Source organism: Pan paniscus, chromosome 1 (genome assembly GCF_029289425.2).
Source record: "Pan paniscus chromosome 1, NHGRI_mPanPan1-v2.0_pri, whole genome shotgun sequence".
NCBI classification, from domain to species: Eukaryota; Metazoa; Chordata; class Mammalia; order Primates; family Hominidae; genus Pan; species Pan paniscus.
The window spans coordinates 69505797-69519428 of record NC_073249.2 but is presented as its reverse complement, the minus strand read 5'-3'; the positions used below and the strand labels follow the sequence as shown (position 1 = coordinate 69519428).

At 52.5% G+C, this 13632-nt stretch overlaps 1 protein-coding gene across 1 annotated transcript in view; it reads left to right on the top strand.

The window, feature by feature from the left end:
- The window catches only part of LHX4 (LIM homeobox 4), a 48754-nt gene that overhangs the window by 12299 nt on the left and 22823 nt on the right, over positions 1 to 13632 (top strand). The window contains exon 2 of the mRNA XM_003824721.5: positions 5737 to 5908. Coding sequence (XP_003824769.1) covers positions 5737 to 5908 — 172 coding nt within the window. The remainder of the gene's footprint in view (positions 1 to 5736; positions 5909 to 13632) is intronic.

Genomic DNA, 13632 nt, shown 5'->3' with positions numbered 1-13632 from the left:
CGTGTGAGGATGTCTGTATGTGTTCATGCAGGTAAATGTGGGCTTAGGTCTATGCCTCGACTATGTCCCTCTGCATGACTAGGAATGCTCTGGTGGACGGGCCTTGCAGATGGGTAGTGTGTTGCTCTATGTGGTTTAGCATTTCCAAAGATTCTTTGGCTGTTCCAGGGACATTACTTTTTTGTTTCTGAGTTTACCCTCTGCAGAGCCCCAGCAGAGAGCATCGTCACGAAATGCTTATGGGCAGATAAGAGAAAAACTTTCATTTTAAGTGAAACGACTCCTCATATTGAGTTGATATTAATAGATCAAATTTTGTCTTTAGTGACTCCAAGCATCTACGTAAATTGCAGTTTTAATGTGGAATTTTGAGATACTAAATACTGCATGAAATACATTGAGCTTATTGGGGATTTGGAAATTGTCTTGCCCCTTGGAAATTTTGGTTACAACTTTCTTTCTTTTCTTTCATTTTTTTGCTCTGTCATCCAGGCTGGAGTGCAGGGGCACTATCTGGGCTCACTGCAATTTCCACCTCCTGGGTTCAAGTGATTCTCATGCCTCAGCCTCCTGGGTAGCTGGGATTATAGGCATGCACCACCATGCCTGGCTAATTTTTGTTTTTTTAGTAGAGACGGGATTTCACCATGTTGGCCAGGCTGGTCTCAAACTCCCGGCCTCAAATGATCTGCCTGTCTCGGCCTCCTAAAGTGCCAGGATTACAGATGTGAGCCACTGTACCTCTGTAAGGGGAGGGGAGGGGAGGAGTTCTCCCCTCCTCTGCCCTGCAAGAGGAGGCCAAGGTAGTCTTCCTCGACGCCTCCTCCCTCAGGAGGAGGAGATCCGGTTCATGCACCAGAACTTTATTTCTGGTAGGAAACCTAGATAAACTCTGTCCTGTTTAGCCTTTCTAAACTGTAAAAATAATAATTTATTATAGGTTTAATTAAGAGGCTTATGTTGTTGCTCTTTGAAAAATTTCCAGATAGTTTATATTTTTTACTAATCTAAATAATTAAATAGGGGCCATGTTGCCTGGAGTGTGGGGTCTGAGTTCACAGGTCTCCACATCCTCACAAGTACGGATGGGCGCCATCAACAGGCAGACACCTTGTAGCTGGGGGAGGAGATTGTGGACAGAGGCTGCTGCTTCCCGCCCTCCTGTGGACATTAGGCATCCATCCCATATGACACATGCACACTAGATGCCTGTGTCATCTCAGTTTTTGCCTCTAACATTTCCATTTACCCAGCTGTTAGGGAGCTCAAGAGGCCAGTGGTCTTATAATCCCTTGTTGCTGTACATGGAATCGTGTTGAGACTCTCTCTGCCACAATTTCCTATCTAAAAAAATGACAGGCTCAAGCCAAATAAGGGGATGGTTCAGGCCCCTTGAGCTCTCAGGTTGGGTTAGTCCATCTTCAGGAAAGCAGCAGCACAGTCCATTGGTTGGAATTCTGGCTCCCCCACCGTCAGCCTTGGGCACATCGCCTGATCTCGTGAAGGCTCAGTTTCCTCATCTGTAAAATGGGGATGATAATTCCTTCCTTGTTGAGAGTGGCTCACTGAGGTAATACACACTCAAGCCCTGACGTGGCTCATAACAGGCTTCTGATGCCTGCGTGTATTACTGTGATTGGTATATTGGAGGTCTTTTAGAGCATTTCCAAATTATCTTTGTTTAATCCCCCCGTCAACATCTACAGTGGAATAGAAAAGGTTTTTAATTTTTAACTTAAAGGGCACCCTTGGTAGGCCCCTTCCATTTTTGCCAAGCCAGAGGGCCCCGGTTTGGTCCCAAGGCCTCTCTGTGAGGACTTCTAGTTTGGGCAGCCCAGAGTGACCCAGCACGGATCCTCTCCTCCAAGCTCGAGGCTGAAACAACTTGTCTGTCTGCTTTTAGTGTTGTTCCTCAATGTGATGCTGTCTCTGCTTACAAGCCTCTAAAACTCCCCTGCCCACCATTCCCTGCATACATTAGCCCTAATGTATTCTCTCTTGAATACTCATCAGATTAAGGCTCCCACTAGATATCCTGCTCAAAATAAATTTTATGGGCATATATCCTCACCCTCATCCCATGTATTTGTGGCTGGGAGGAGAAATATAGCCAAATCTCTTCTCAGAGGGCTGGCCAAACAACAATTAGGTAGGAATCTGCGGCCCCTCTTGCCCAGGAGCCAAGGGAGGTGCAAGGAGTTGAGCTAGCTCCCAGCCTGCATGCCAAGGGCCAGAGAAGATGGTGCTTCATCTGGGTTCTCAAAGAGTTAATTGCCCCCCTGGGAGTCCAGCTCCTGGAAATCCAGATCACACAAAGAAGTCCCTGACCTGACTCCCAGGGCAGAGGTGCGGCTGTGCCACTGGGGCATGAAGCCCTGCACAGCTGTGCCTAGCAGCCTCCTGCCACGGCTGTGCCCCGCTGTCGGGGCTCAGTGGGCACACAGCACTGCCCTGTGGCACACAGCAGGCCTTGTTCACACATTCCTGCTGGCTCTGCATGCCCTTTGTACTTAACTCACTTCCCTGAGCTGGGAGGGCTTCCTGGTTGGGTCTCCCCTCCTCTCCCCTGCAAGAGGAGGCCTGGCAGTCCTCCCTGACCCCTCCTCCCTCAGCCTTTCTTCTGCTCAGCAGACCGCAAGGGCACTGAACTCAGCTCATGCTGGAGAAACCCGCTCCCCCTTGCCCTTCGTAACCCTCCTGACCTGAGTTGTCCCCTACTTTCTCCTGCTTCAGACTGGGGGGCGTCACACCAAAGGAGTTCCTGGCTATCCACCCTTCATAGACTGGCGGGCTCATGTGTCACCTCCTCACCAAGACCTTCCAGGGCCCTCCAGGGATTCCAGCCAGCCCCTGATGGCCCCTGGAGGGAGACCAGGGGTGTGGCTGAGTGAGTACCTGCATGGGGCAGACAGGCATGGCCCCAAGCCGCTGGCATAATTGCTGTGTGAGGCGGCCACTCGGCCTCCACGGGAGAGTCATGACATCTCTGCAGGGATTCTTATGAGGGCTCCATAAGAAAATGCCCACGAACATGGGTGCCTAACTTGCCTTTCCATGGGCATGACAGTTATCTCCTAATAATAGCAAGCCTGTCTTGAGTACCTACTGTATACCAGGGCCTGTCCTAAAAATTGTCCATGTGTCAATCCGTTTGCTCTTCACAACAATCCTACAGGCACTATTGTCATCATCACCCCCTTTTACAGGTGAGGAAACTGAGGCAGAGAGAGGCTAAGTCATTTTTCCAAGTCTAAAAAAGCAGAGCCAGGATCCAAACCCAGGCAGCTGAGCTCCAGAATCCACATTCCCACCCCGTGTCCTGCCTATGCCCTCACTGGGTGGAAACCCCTGTGGCCATCATTGTTCAGTACTTTGCTGGGCACACTGGAACTCCTGGGTAAGTACTGATTGACTGGACAGTGTATTTCTCAAGGAGGAAAACTGTGGAGATAGAAAAAAAAAAAAAAAAGAATCCTGTATGTACTGCGACAATTAGCAAGTGGGACACCTGATAGTTTTCATGGGATATTTTGGTCTGAGAAAGAGGTCAACAGGCAAAGCATGTATACCAGGCCTGACTTCCACGCAAATACTGGTAGTGCTGGGGCCATGAAGGGAATAGGCTGGGGTTGGGGTTTAATGGGGCCCAAGGTTGGCACTTCTGTGTACAGGGCTAGTGATGGCATTTAGTGAGTGTCCCAATAGCCTATTTATAGGGTTTAAGTACAAATGTCTTAATAGTCAAGAAAGCCTTCTCTCTACATAGGTTTAGATGTGTTTAAAATTTTTCTTAGTGCATTGAGGGTAATTCCTTTATGTTAACACTTTTTAAATCATATCACAACCAACAAATATGATATGAATCAAAAACATGTAATGAGGCCAGGCGTGGTGACTCACGCCTGTAATCCCAGCATTTTGGGAGGCCGAGGCAGGCAGATCACCTGAGGTCGGGAGTTTGAGACCAGCTGGGCCAACATAGTGAAACCCATCTCTACTAAAAATACAAAAAGTAGCCGGGTGTGGTGGCATGCGCCTGTAATCCCAGCTACTCAGGAGGCTGAGGCAAGAGAATCACTTGAACCCAGGAGGTGAAGGTTACACTGAGCTGAGATTGTGCCACTGCACTCCAGGCTGGATGACAGAGCAAGACTCTGTCTCAAAACAAAACAAAACAAACAAACAAAAAAACCATGTATGATTCATGAGAGATTTGGTTTTACTGCTGTTGACATTTTGGAGTGTACAGGAGATACTAGTGAAAAGCTGTTTCAAGGTGAGCTTCTCAGACAGGATTTGATCAATTTATTATTTAGTGATAAACATCTATGGCATTACCCTTGTGTGCCAGGCACCGTGCTAGGCAGTGACCATTTACACAAACAACGAGCAAAGGTGTCTTTTATAATAGGGGTGGTAAACCCTGGGGTTGCCAGCCTCATGAGTGCTGTATCAGGAGGATACTGTAGGAGGCCAAACGCTTGCACTTTTGTTTTTCTTCTTAATACTTGTTGATTTGTTACCTTCCTTTTTTGAAAAGCACAGGGGAAAATGGCTAGAGATCCTAGTACTGTTTGTTCATCCAACCACGGAAACCTGACCATTTTGTAGATTTTGAAACAGGCAGTGACTCAAAATACTATCAAATTCGCAAGCAATGCCTTGGAAAGATGGGATGGTGGAGAAACAGACCTCAGATAGGAAGTCACCCAGGACAGGAACCGGATGGGGCAGTGGTTAGGGTTCTGTTGCAGACAATAGAGTCTTCTTTCACTATTTAAGTGAAAAGTGATTACTCATCAGGTGGCAGGTGACTTTCAACTCAGTGGAGCCAGCTGGTTGGAGCTTCCAGGATAACTCTCAGCCCCCAGAATTTCACTGCCTCTGCTGTGACTGATCAGGACAGTGCAATACCCAACACAGCACTTCATCGCCTCCACTGTGACGCACACCAGCACAATGGGAGCCTGCCCCTCAGCTATCCTGACATTTAGCTCAGTTCTGAATTCAAGTCTTTCCCAAGAGCGTTTGATTGGAAGACTCAATCATCTTCAAAATGTGAGCCGCTAGGGCATCTGGAAAAGCAGTTTCTAGCTTTCCTATCTGCAGCACCGGAAGGCACATTAGGATGAGGTATTGATCCAGCCAATCTATGGTATCAGTTGCAGTTCATTAAAATATTGAGATTTTCTCTACAAGAGCACGCTCAGGCTTGGACCTTGATCACTGCCCGCCCCCTCCCCCACACCATATTTATCATTTGCTTTTCAGGACAGATGGCCTTTCAGTCCAGGCCTGGGCAGGGCTCACTTTGGGGGCTGATGTTTTTAGCAGAGCTTCCGATCACTTGTGAAAATGTCGTGGAAACAGAGGTGGATGTTGCTGAGCCTTCCTGGCCTGTTGGCTGTGGAACTGCAGCTGACATAAATGGGTTAGCTGCTGCTGCTAGCCTTGTGGTGCCCTTAGAAACAAGTGATTCCTCTGGGCCAAAGTCACCCCAAGCCAGAATACACAGCCTGGCCAGCAAAGCAAGGGTTGGCTTTCAGTCCCCACTTGTTCCTTGACTATGTACGTTTGTGTGCAATGTATAACCTGTACAACTATATGCAACAGCTCTGCGGTTGGGCCATGTCTGTTTCCACCATCAGCAGAGTGGGAAGGCACCCGCCAGGGCCTGGCCTGGTTAGCAGGGCTGTGTGGAAGGCTCACAGTGCCTCTCTCTCCTCTTCCTCACAGAGATTCCCCAGTGCGCTGGCTGCAACCAGCACATCCTGGACAAGTTCATCCTGAAGGTCCTGGACAGACATTGGCACAGCTCCTGCCTCAAGTGTGCAGACTGCCAGATGCAGCTGGCAGACAGGTGCTTCTCCAGGGCTGGGAGCGTCTACTGCAAGGAGGACTTCTTCAAGTAAGTCAGAACGGTCCGTCTCGTGGCCCTGGCCTGTCTCTGCCTCTCCCCAAGCAGTGAGGGGGAAGTTTGCAGCAGGGTAGGCCAGGGAGGGTGGAGAGTCCACTCTGGGAGGGGCAGGTAAATCCTGGAGCTGAGAGGATGCCCCTTGTTGAGGTCCCCCTTCTGATCACTGGCCCATCACTGCCAGAGGTTCAGCCTCTAGACCTCATTTGATCTCTGCATGGGGCAGGGGTGAGGAGCCAGAGGCCTTGGGCTAGATTTCTCCAGGGTGGTTGACAAAGTTCTGCAAATCTCCTCTGTTGCTCCAAAGAGCAACAGAAAGAGTTGCTCTTTCTGTCCTGATATATTGGTGCTTCAGGGCATGTGGTTGTAACATTCCCACAACTTTCAGAGCAGCTGCTTTTAGGTTCATGTCCACATCCAGAGGCGTCTCTGTGACTGTGTTTGCACAGCCTGCTTCAAGGGCCTTAGAGGCTTGCAAGAGTTGCTTCTGGCAGAAGGCAAGCCAGGCTCGGTCAATGTCGTCACTTTATATGGAAACATGACCAAGAAAGAGGCAGTTTCATGTGATGGTTGAGTCCAGGCTCTGCCTGTATTCGAACCCACTTATTGGCGGTGTGCTCTTGGGCAGGTTACTTAACTTCTCTATGCCTCAGTTTGTTTATCTGTAAAATGGGGCTCACAGTAGTAGTCCCTACCTCATGAGGTTTTCATTAGCTTTAAATAAGTCTATTTATGCATCAAGTCCTCAGGACAGTGCCTGACACTTGAGTGTTAGCTCTTAAGACTGTCTGAGATTTTCCTTTCTGGGGTGGGGTTCATCAAAAACTTCCTGTTTGAGCTTTGGGTCAGGGTGAGAAGACCTCCTGGAAGGTGTTTTCCATGGCGTTTAGTCCTTGACTTCTCTCCCAGAATCTATTACCCAAGGCAGTGATGTTGGTTGCCTTAGCCAATGTGGAGCAGCTGGCAGCAAGCAAAGCCAAGAACCGGAGGTGGGGGTTAGGGATCAGTGACGCTGAGCCCTGTGTTCAGTCACACCAGCCTGGGTGGCCCAGGGGGTGCCAGGGAGGCTCGCCAAAGGCTGAACACACCCAGCCCAGATAACCAAGCCCCATAGAGGCACCTCATGCTGAAGCGGTGTATTCAGAAGATGGGGGTTGAGGGGGAGTAATGGGGAGAAATGTGAGTCCTGGATACAGAACACGATTTTTCCCACATCTTCCCAAAGGTTTCACTATGGAGAATAAGTGATTTGAATATCTGAGGATTCTCACGTTTCTTTAGTGCAGTGAGTTGAAGAGCACATTAAAGATCTTGGTAACCAGTGCGTGGGGCTGCCTCCCCGCCTGTGTGCAGAGGGTGCACTCACTGTCACCACGGTACTTTGCTCAGATATGTGCTGCTCCCTACGTGTGAGTGTGTGCGTGTATGAGTGTGTATATGAGTGTGTGTGTGACAGTGTGTGTGAGAGTGTGTGTGGGTGAGTGAGTGTTGTGTGAGTGTGAGAGTGTGAGTGTTGTGTGTGAGTGTGAGTGAGCGTGTGAATGTGTGTTGACTACAGGAAGGCAGGGGCAGCAGGTGACACGGGTGCCCAGCAAGTCCTTGATGTTTGGGTGGAAGGACAGACCTCTGGTCCTTCCTCTGAGCTTTTTGTGTACTGCTCTTCTTTCTCACAATCTTCCTGTTGCTTTCCCACCTCTGACCCTCCTCTAGTTTCCTTTTCTCTGGCATTCATGCAATTCCATTCCCTCTAGCCACATCCTTTCCCAGTGGGCAACAGGAGTTTGCCTCTATTTTCCTTCCTCTATGATGTCCTGGCCAAGCACCACAGCAGCTGTTACGGGACCCTGGGTGGGGTGAATTTCACTGTGTTTGTGTGTGTGTGTGTGTGTGTGTGCGTGCGTGGGTTGACATATGTACCCGGGTGCATATGTGAACATAATGTGTGTGTGAAGAGGGCAGGAGGAGGCAGGTGGGAGGGCCTAGCCTTGGGGTCGGGTGAGCTGCCCTGCTTCTGTGATGAGGTGTGTGCAGATGTGTATGCCTGCACCTTTGGGAAGCCAAGAGGCCATGCCTCCGCTTGCCCGTCTTGGGGCAGGGTAGGTGCTGGATGTCCAAGTCAGACCTCAGAGCTCACTGGTTTCTGGCTGGTCCAGTGTGGCAGCTCAGGGAAGCCTGTGGGGTATGAGCAAAGCCTGGCAGGGCCACTGACCCAGGACTTCATCGCCAGAGGGCTGCCTTGCACCCCCCAGTGCTTCCTCAGGGCCCTGTCTGATTTTTGGACCCTGAGTGGCTGGCTCTGGTTTGGAAAGGGAGGGTGGAGAGGAAGGTGATGGCAGCGCAGGCGTGGGGTTGGGTTTGGGAGAAGTAATGACCAGGAAAGAGGGTCTCCCTAGACCCAGGAAGCGCCCACAGTGTGTGCTGAGGAGGGATCCCCACGGGCCTATGAGCCAAAGGCCCAAGACCAGAAATAACAAGAACGGCTCCTCACCTGGGCCTTGCCCCTGTCTCCACTGCCCCACGCCCTGGCCCTCTTTTGGATCCTTTCAGGGCCTTACTCAGCAGAAACCTTCTGGCTAGTCCCTCCACTCATCTCCCTGTAGTCTGCAACCCTTCCCACCCGGTGAGTCTTCCGCCAGGTGGGCCTTCCCGCCAGGTGAGCCTTCCACCCCACAGCCCAGGCCAGGGCCTGCCCCTTCCCTGAATATGCCACAGAGCCTGCCAGAGGCATTGGCGCATCAGAGCCTCCTGCCGGCGCTCCCTTCCAGTCCTAGCCCGCTGCTTTCCTCAGGTACCTGACGCCCACCAAGCAGGATGCTCCATTCCCAGGCATGCTTGGTGGGCTGCCGCCTCCACACGCCAGCCCAGGCTGTTTCATCCTCCAGGGACGGTGCCCACCCTCCAGGGCTTCCATCCTTCCAGGGTCCTCAGAGTCCAGCTCCGCGGCAGACAGGATCCCCAGTGGAGCCATCACTTCCTGTCTCTCCCCTCTCCCGGGTGACCCAGCACAGAATGCTTTGGTTTGCCCATTTCTTGTGTGCCTGGTTTATCTTCCTTGCTGGCTTGAGGAAAAGGCCTGTCTGTTACTCATTTTTCTGTCCCCTGTGTAAGCCCCTGGCTCTGCGCTTTGTCCATAGGCCATTGCTGGGTTTGATGCTGCAACAAGTAAATTATCCAGTGAGTTTACACGAGCTTTGGTGACCAGTTTCTTCTGTATGTTGCAAGGCGTCTTTGAGTGAGGGAGGCCCAGGCTGCTTGCAAATGCTCAGGCCCATCATTTAGCCACGGTGACTTCCCTTGTTCCTGGCACTGCTCTGCTTCATGAAATGACCTACTCTCAGGGCTGGGTCCTTCTGTAATGCAGGGCATCTGGCCACGGATTCAGTGCTGAGTTTGGGCCATTGACTCTGTGATGGGGTGCTGTGAGGAGGGGAGTTCAAAGCTGAAGTGATTCTCCCTCCTGTCAATGGAGGGCCAACCCGAGATGAAGACCAGGCGGCTCTGAAGTCCTCAGTGGGTGGATTCATAGCCCTCACCAAGCTCTTGGGGACCAGGGCTGTTTGGTACAGCAAGGCACAGCTGCAGGCTCCATCCTAGGTACAGACAGGGAGGCAGCAGGCTGTCCAGCACCTCAGTGGTCCCACCTCCCATCCCCAGGGGTCTTGGGACTTGCTGGCCACCTGGGGCTCTGGGGCAGCCTGCTCCTCATCCCATCTCATTAGATGTCACCAGGCACCTCTTTCAGAGGGCACATGGGGGCACACACACAGTGGAGGTGCAGTAAGGACAGAGACCGTGCTGGGGCAGGAGGGGGCAAGCAGTCCGTGGAACCCCAGGTCCCTCCCTGGCTCACCCTCGGCTATAGAAGTCACATCTGTGGCCACCTTGTGAGAGGGACAGCAGGTGCCACATACTTGAATTTGCCCATCAGACCTCTGATGCTCTTAGCTGTGGAGTTTGGAAGACAGCTGGTCAGAGCTAGGGAGAGTCCCTTTTCCACGCTCCTTGAAGAAAAAGAAAAAAGAAAAAGTATGTCCTTTTCTGGTACCTCCTCCTAGCCCTGTTCAGAGGTGGGGGCAGGGCTCATTGGTTCCCTGATTAGCACTGTGGTCCTAAGTTCCTGGATCAATACTTTAATCTCTTTGCCCATAACAAGGAAGAGGGCCACTGCTTTGCACAACTCCAGGGGGCATCCTCCTGTCATATTCTATGTGAAGTTCTGCAGATCAATACGGAGATACGGAGAGTACCCACTGGAGGTGGGTAGTACCTTGTAATATCTCAAAAGTGGAAGGAGGCCGGGAGGTCAGGACTTCCCCAGCCTTCCACAGGGGCATGTGGCGATCCTGGTAACTGGCAGCAGGGGGCGATGTTGGTGTGGACACAGAGGAGGCAAGAAGGATTGTTGGGAAATTGTACTCTGTGGTTGTTGCATTTTTCTTTGGGGGCTGTTGAGCTCTGTCTTGCTCAGTAACACTGACTGATTTTTGCTGTTGTTTGTTGTTTTTGCTGCTTGTGTCTTTGGCTCTCCTTTTTCCAAACGAAATAAAATTCTGAGACCCAAGAAGAAAGGCCCTGAGTTGACTAAGGGAGCACAGTGGGGACCATGATTTGTTCTGAGTTCAGTGGCGGCTTCAAACATCAGGAGAGCCCACCCCTGGTGCAGAGGGTGTCCCGAGCCGTTATAATTTGAATCCCAAGCTGCGGGGCAATGACTCCTCGTGTCGCATTTGCTAAGCAGGTCCTATCCAGACCATGTGTCCAGCATGTCATGGATCCTTCTCATGTCTCCTCAAAAAGGGACCAGGGCCCAGAGAGAGTAGGGATCCAGGAGTGGGGTTTCTGGGTCCCCTTGCTATCACCAGGTGGGTCCTGGAAGGAGCCAGGCAGCTCCCTTCCTCTGGAGCACAGCACAGACCTCTTGGAGCTGGGTTCAAGTGTTGCCTGTCGGCAGCCAGCTGGGTGCCCCTAGGCAAGTTTCTTTGCATCTCTGAGCATCTATGTCCTCTTCACAGTGCCTGTCTAAGAGCCCTGGCACCCAGGAGCATTTCTCAAAAGGAGTGATTTTCTCAGCAGTGATTTTCCTTTTGGTGAACCCAAAAGGAGCTCAGTTGAATTCCTGTCCTATCTTTCATTAGCAGTTTGTCAGCACGGGTAACTAGGTCTTTCTGAGCCTCATTCCCTTGTCTGTGGAGAGGAGCTCACGCTAACCCACCGAGCTAGGAAGAAGACGTGTGTGACCCGGGTCCAGCAGAATGCTAGGTGCTTTGTAAACACTGCCGGGTTTCAGGCCCTGCCGTGTGGCCCCTTGACCCGCAGCCCTGCAGGGTCAGGTAGTCAGAGTTCCCTCAGGGCGGGGCCTGCGCTGGCTTTCCTGGTCTCCCCTGTACCAGCCTTGAGAGCTTCCCATGGAGATGACTCTTAACTGCCTGGAGCTCCTCAGTTAGTGGGGGGTTAGCCTGGCAGAACGGGGTGGGCTGTGGTCCATGGGAGAAACCTGCCATGTGGATCTCTGCGAAGAGTTGAGAAACAAACCATTATGGAGTGAAAACAAACAGAGCTGTGGAATTGAAGCGAGGGCAATGTTCCTACACGTTTGTAAGGTCAAGGGCAAAGCCTTCAAGGACAATCCAGGCTTGTGGGGGCTTCAAGCTGTGCCCCCAGCCACTGGGGCTCCATATTTCCATCTGCCCGTCAGGGGGCGTGGAGCGACTCTCGGGTGTTCTGAGGGTGCTGCCACTCCAGGAGGTTCCTGTCTAAAACGTCATGCTTCTCAGGGGTCTCCCTGCCCCTGAGGCCCTCACAAGGCAGGCAGGCAGAGATGGGTGCGCCAGAGGCTCCCGGCAGCGGGATGGAGGCCGCTGTGTCGCAGGGGAGCTGTGCAGCTGCTGGGCCAGGCCAGGATCTCCCTCTGCTCCCCGCGGTGCCCCTCCCCCAGCCTGCCAGTCTGCAGGCCGTAGGTGGGCTGTCCGCCAAGGGCAGGTAGGCAGCGTCCTTGGGAGCCCGGGAGCTGCTCCCATTTATCCCCGCAGTCCAGAACGGCGCATTTCTGCCTGGTGTGGCTGCAGGGTGGTGGTGCTGGCTGCAGACAGGGCTTCACTGGTGACCTCAGCCCACTCTGGTGACCAGGGCCTCTGCTCCTCATCTTGCAGGGGGCAGCTGCCCACAGGACATTGGCTAATATGGGGAAAAACAGGCTCGACCCCTCTGCGGGGTGGGCTTCATGGAGAGCAGGTGCGGGGTTTTGAGTCCAGGCTCAGCGTGAACTTGGGGCGTTAGACATCACCAAGCCTCGCTTTCCCATCTCTACAGGGGGAAGAAAAATACTGACTTTTCTGAGTGACTGTGAGGACTGAGTCAGAAGCAGCAAGGAAGTGCTTAGTCCATTCTTAGGAAGGCCATGAGGGGCATCTACACGGTGCCCCACATAGGGAGGAGGAAAGAAGACAGCAGGAGGGCCTGGGACCAGGCTGGCAAGGACGGGGTCCTGGGGTTGCTGGCCAGGCTGTGTCAGTGGTAATGGTGGTCAGGGGATTGAACAAAGGCCCACCCTTCAGTGAGGAGCCGGCCTGCATTTTCCTCATGGGATGCTCTCCCTCCCTGTGTGGTCCAGAGCTGTGGGCAGGAACCGCAGCCCTCAGCGCTCGCTCGCATCAAAGAGCGGGGCCAGCCTGGTGGGAGGCGGCAGCCCGTGCCTGGGTGGCTTTCCACTGTCTCAAGCTTTCTTGTGCCCTGTTGCCCCAGAAAGAGGCAGCCTCAGTTCTGGGGTTGGTCGTAGAGTCAGTGTGGAGTCAGACTTTTACTGAGCCACTTATTATTTCTGATAACCACACACCTGCCAGGCCATGCAGGCATGATCGTGCGTACACACACACGCACACATGCACACACATGTATACACGCACACACACATGCATACACACACGCACACACGCGTGCACACACATGCACACACACAGTGCTCTAGCAGAATGTGCTTAAGGAATGCACAGGGGTGGGTCTCTTTGATGTGTGACTTTCCATAATTTCTGAATAGTTTATAGTCTAATTTCCTCGCTAAGCAAATTAAACCTTTTAAGGTAACGATCAGATGGTCCGGATAGTGGCTGTGCGTGTGGACATTTGAAAGATTCAAACACACTGGTGGGACTAGGCCCACAGTCATTTGTGTCGGCCTGTAATCAAGGCAGAAGCAATTACTTAGCCCCAAAGCTCCCTCAGGGACGGAGGCCGTAAATCAGGAGGTGATGAGTCGGAAGAGGATTGTCTGCCCGCCCCAGAGCGTGCAGTTCAGCTGCAATCGCCTGGGCCACCCTCCCCGAGTGGGGCCTGGGGTGAAGGCCTCCTGACATCTGTGGAAGACACATCTCAGGGACTTTCTGGCTTAGAGGAATCTGTTTGGAATCACCTAGCTGCAAATTAGTCTGGGGATCAGATGCATCTAGGCTGTGGAAACGGGGTCCCCAGTGGGATCTGGGTGACATGGGAGTGGAAGCTGTGGGCAGCCCTCTTTTGGCCCAGGCACAGCACAGCAGCCAGCGGCACCTGCCTTCCCTCCGTTGCTGAAGATCGGTTTCCTCTCCTCACCCCTACCCTGGCCATTCAGGTGCCATGCCATGGGGTTCCCCACTCCAAAAGGCCCTCTCTGGACATTCCTGCAGCCTCTGTGCCTTCAGGCCCTTGTCTTTGGGCCTCTGCACCACTGTAACTTCTCTAATTGC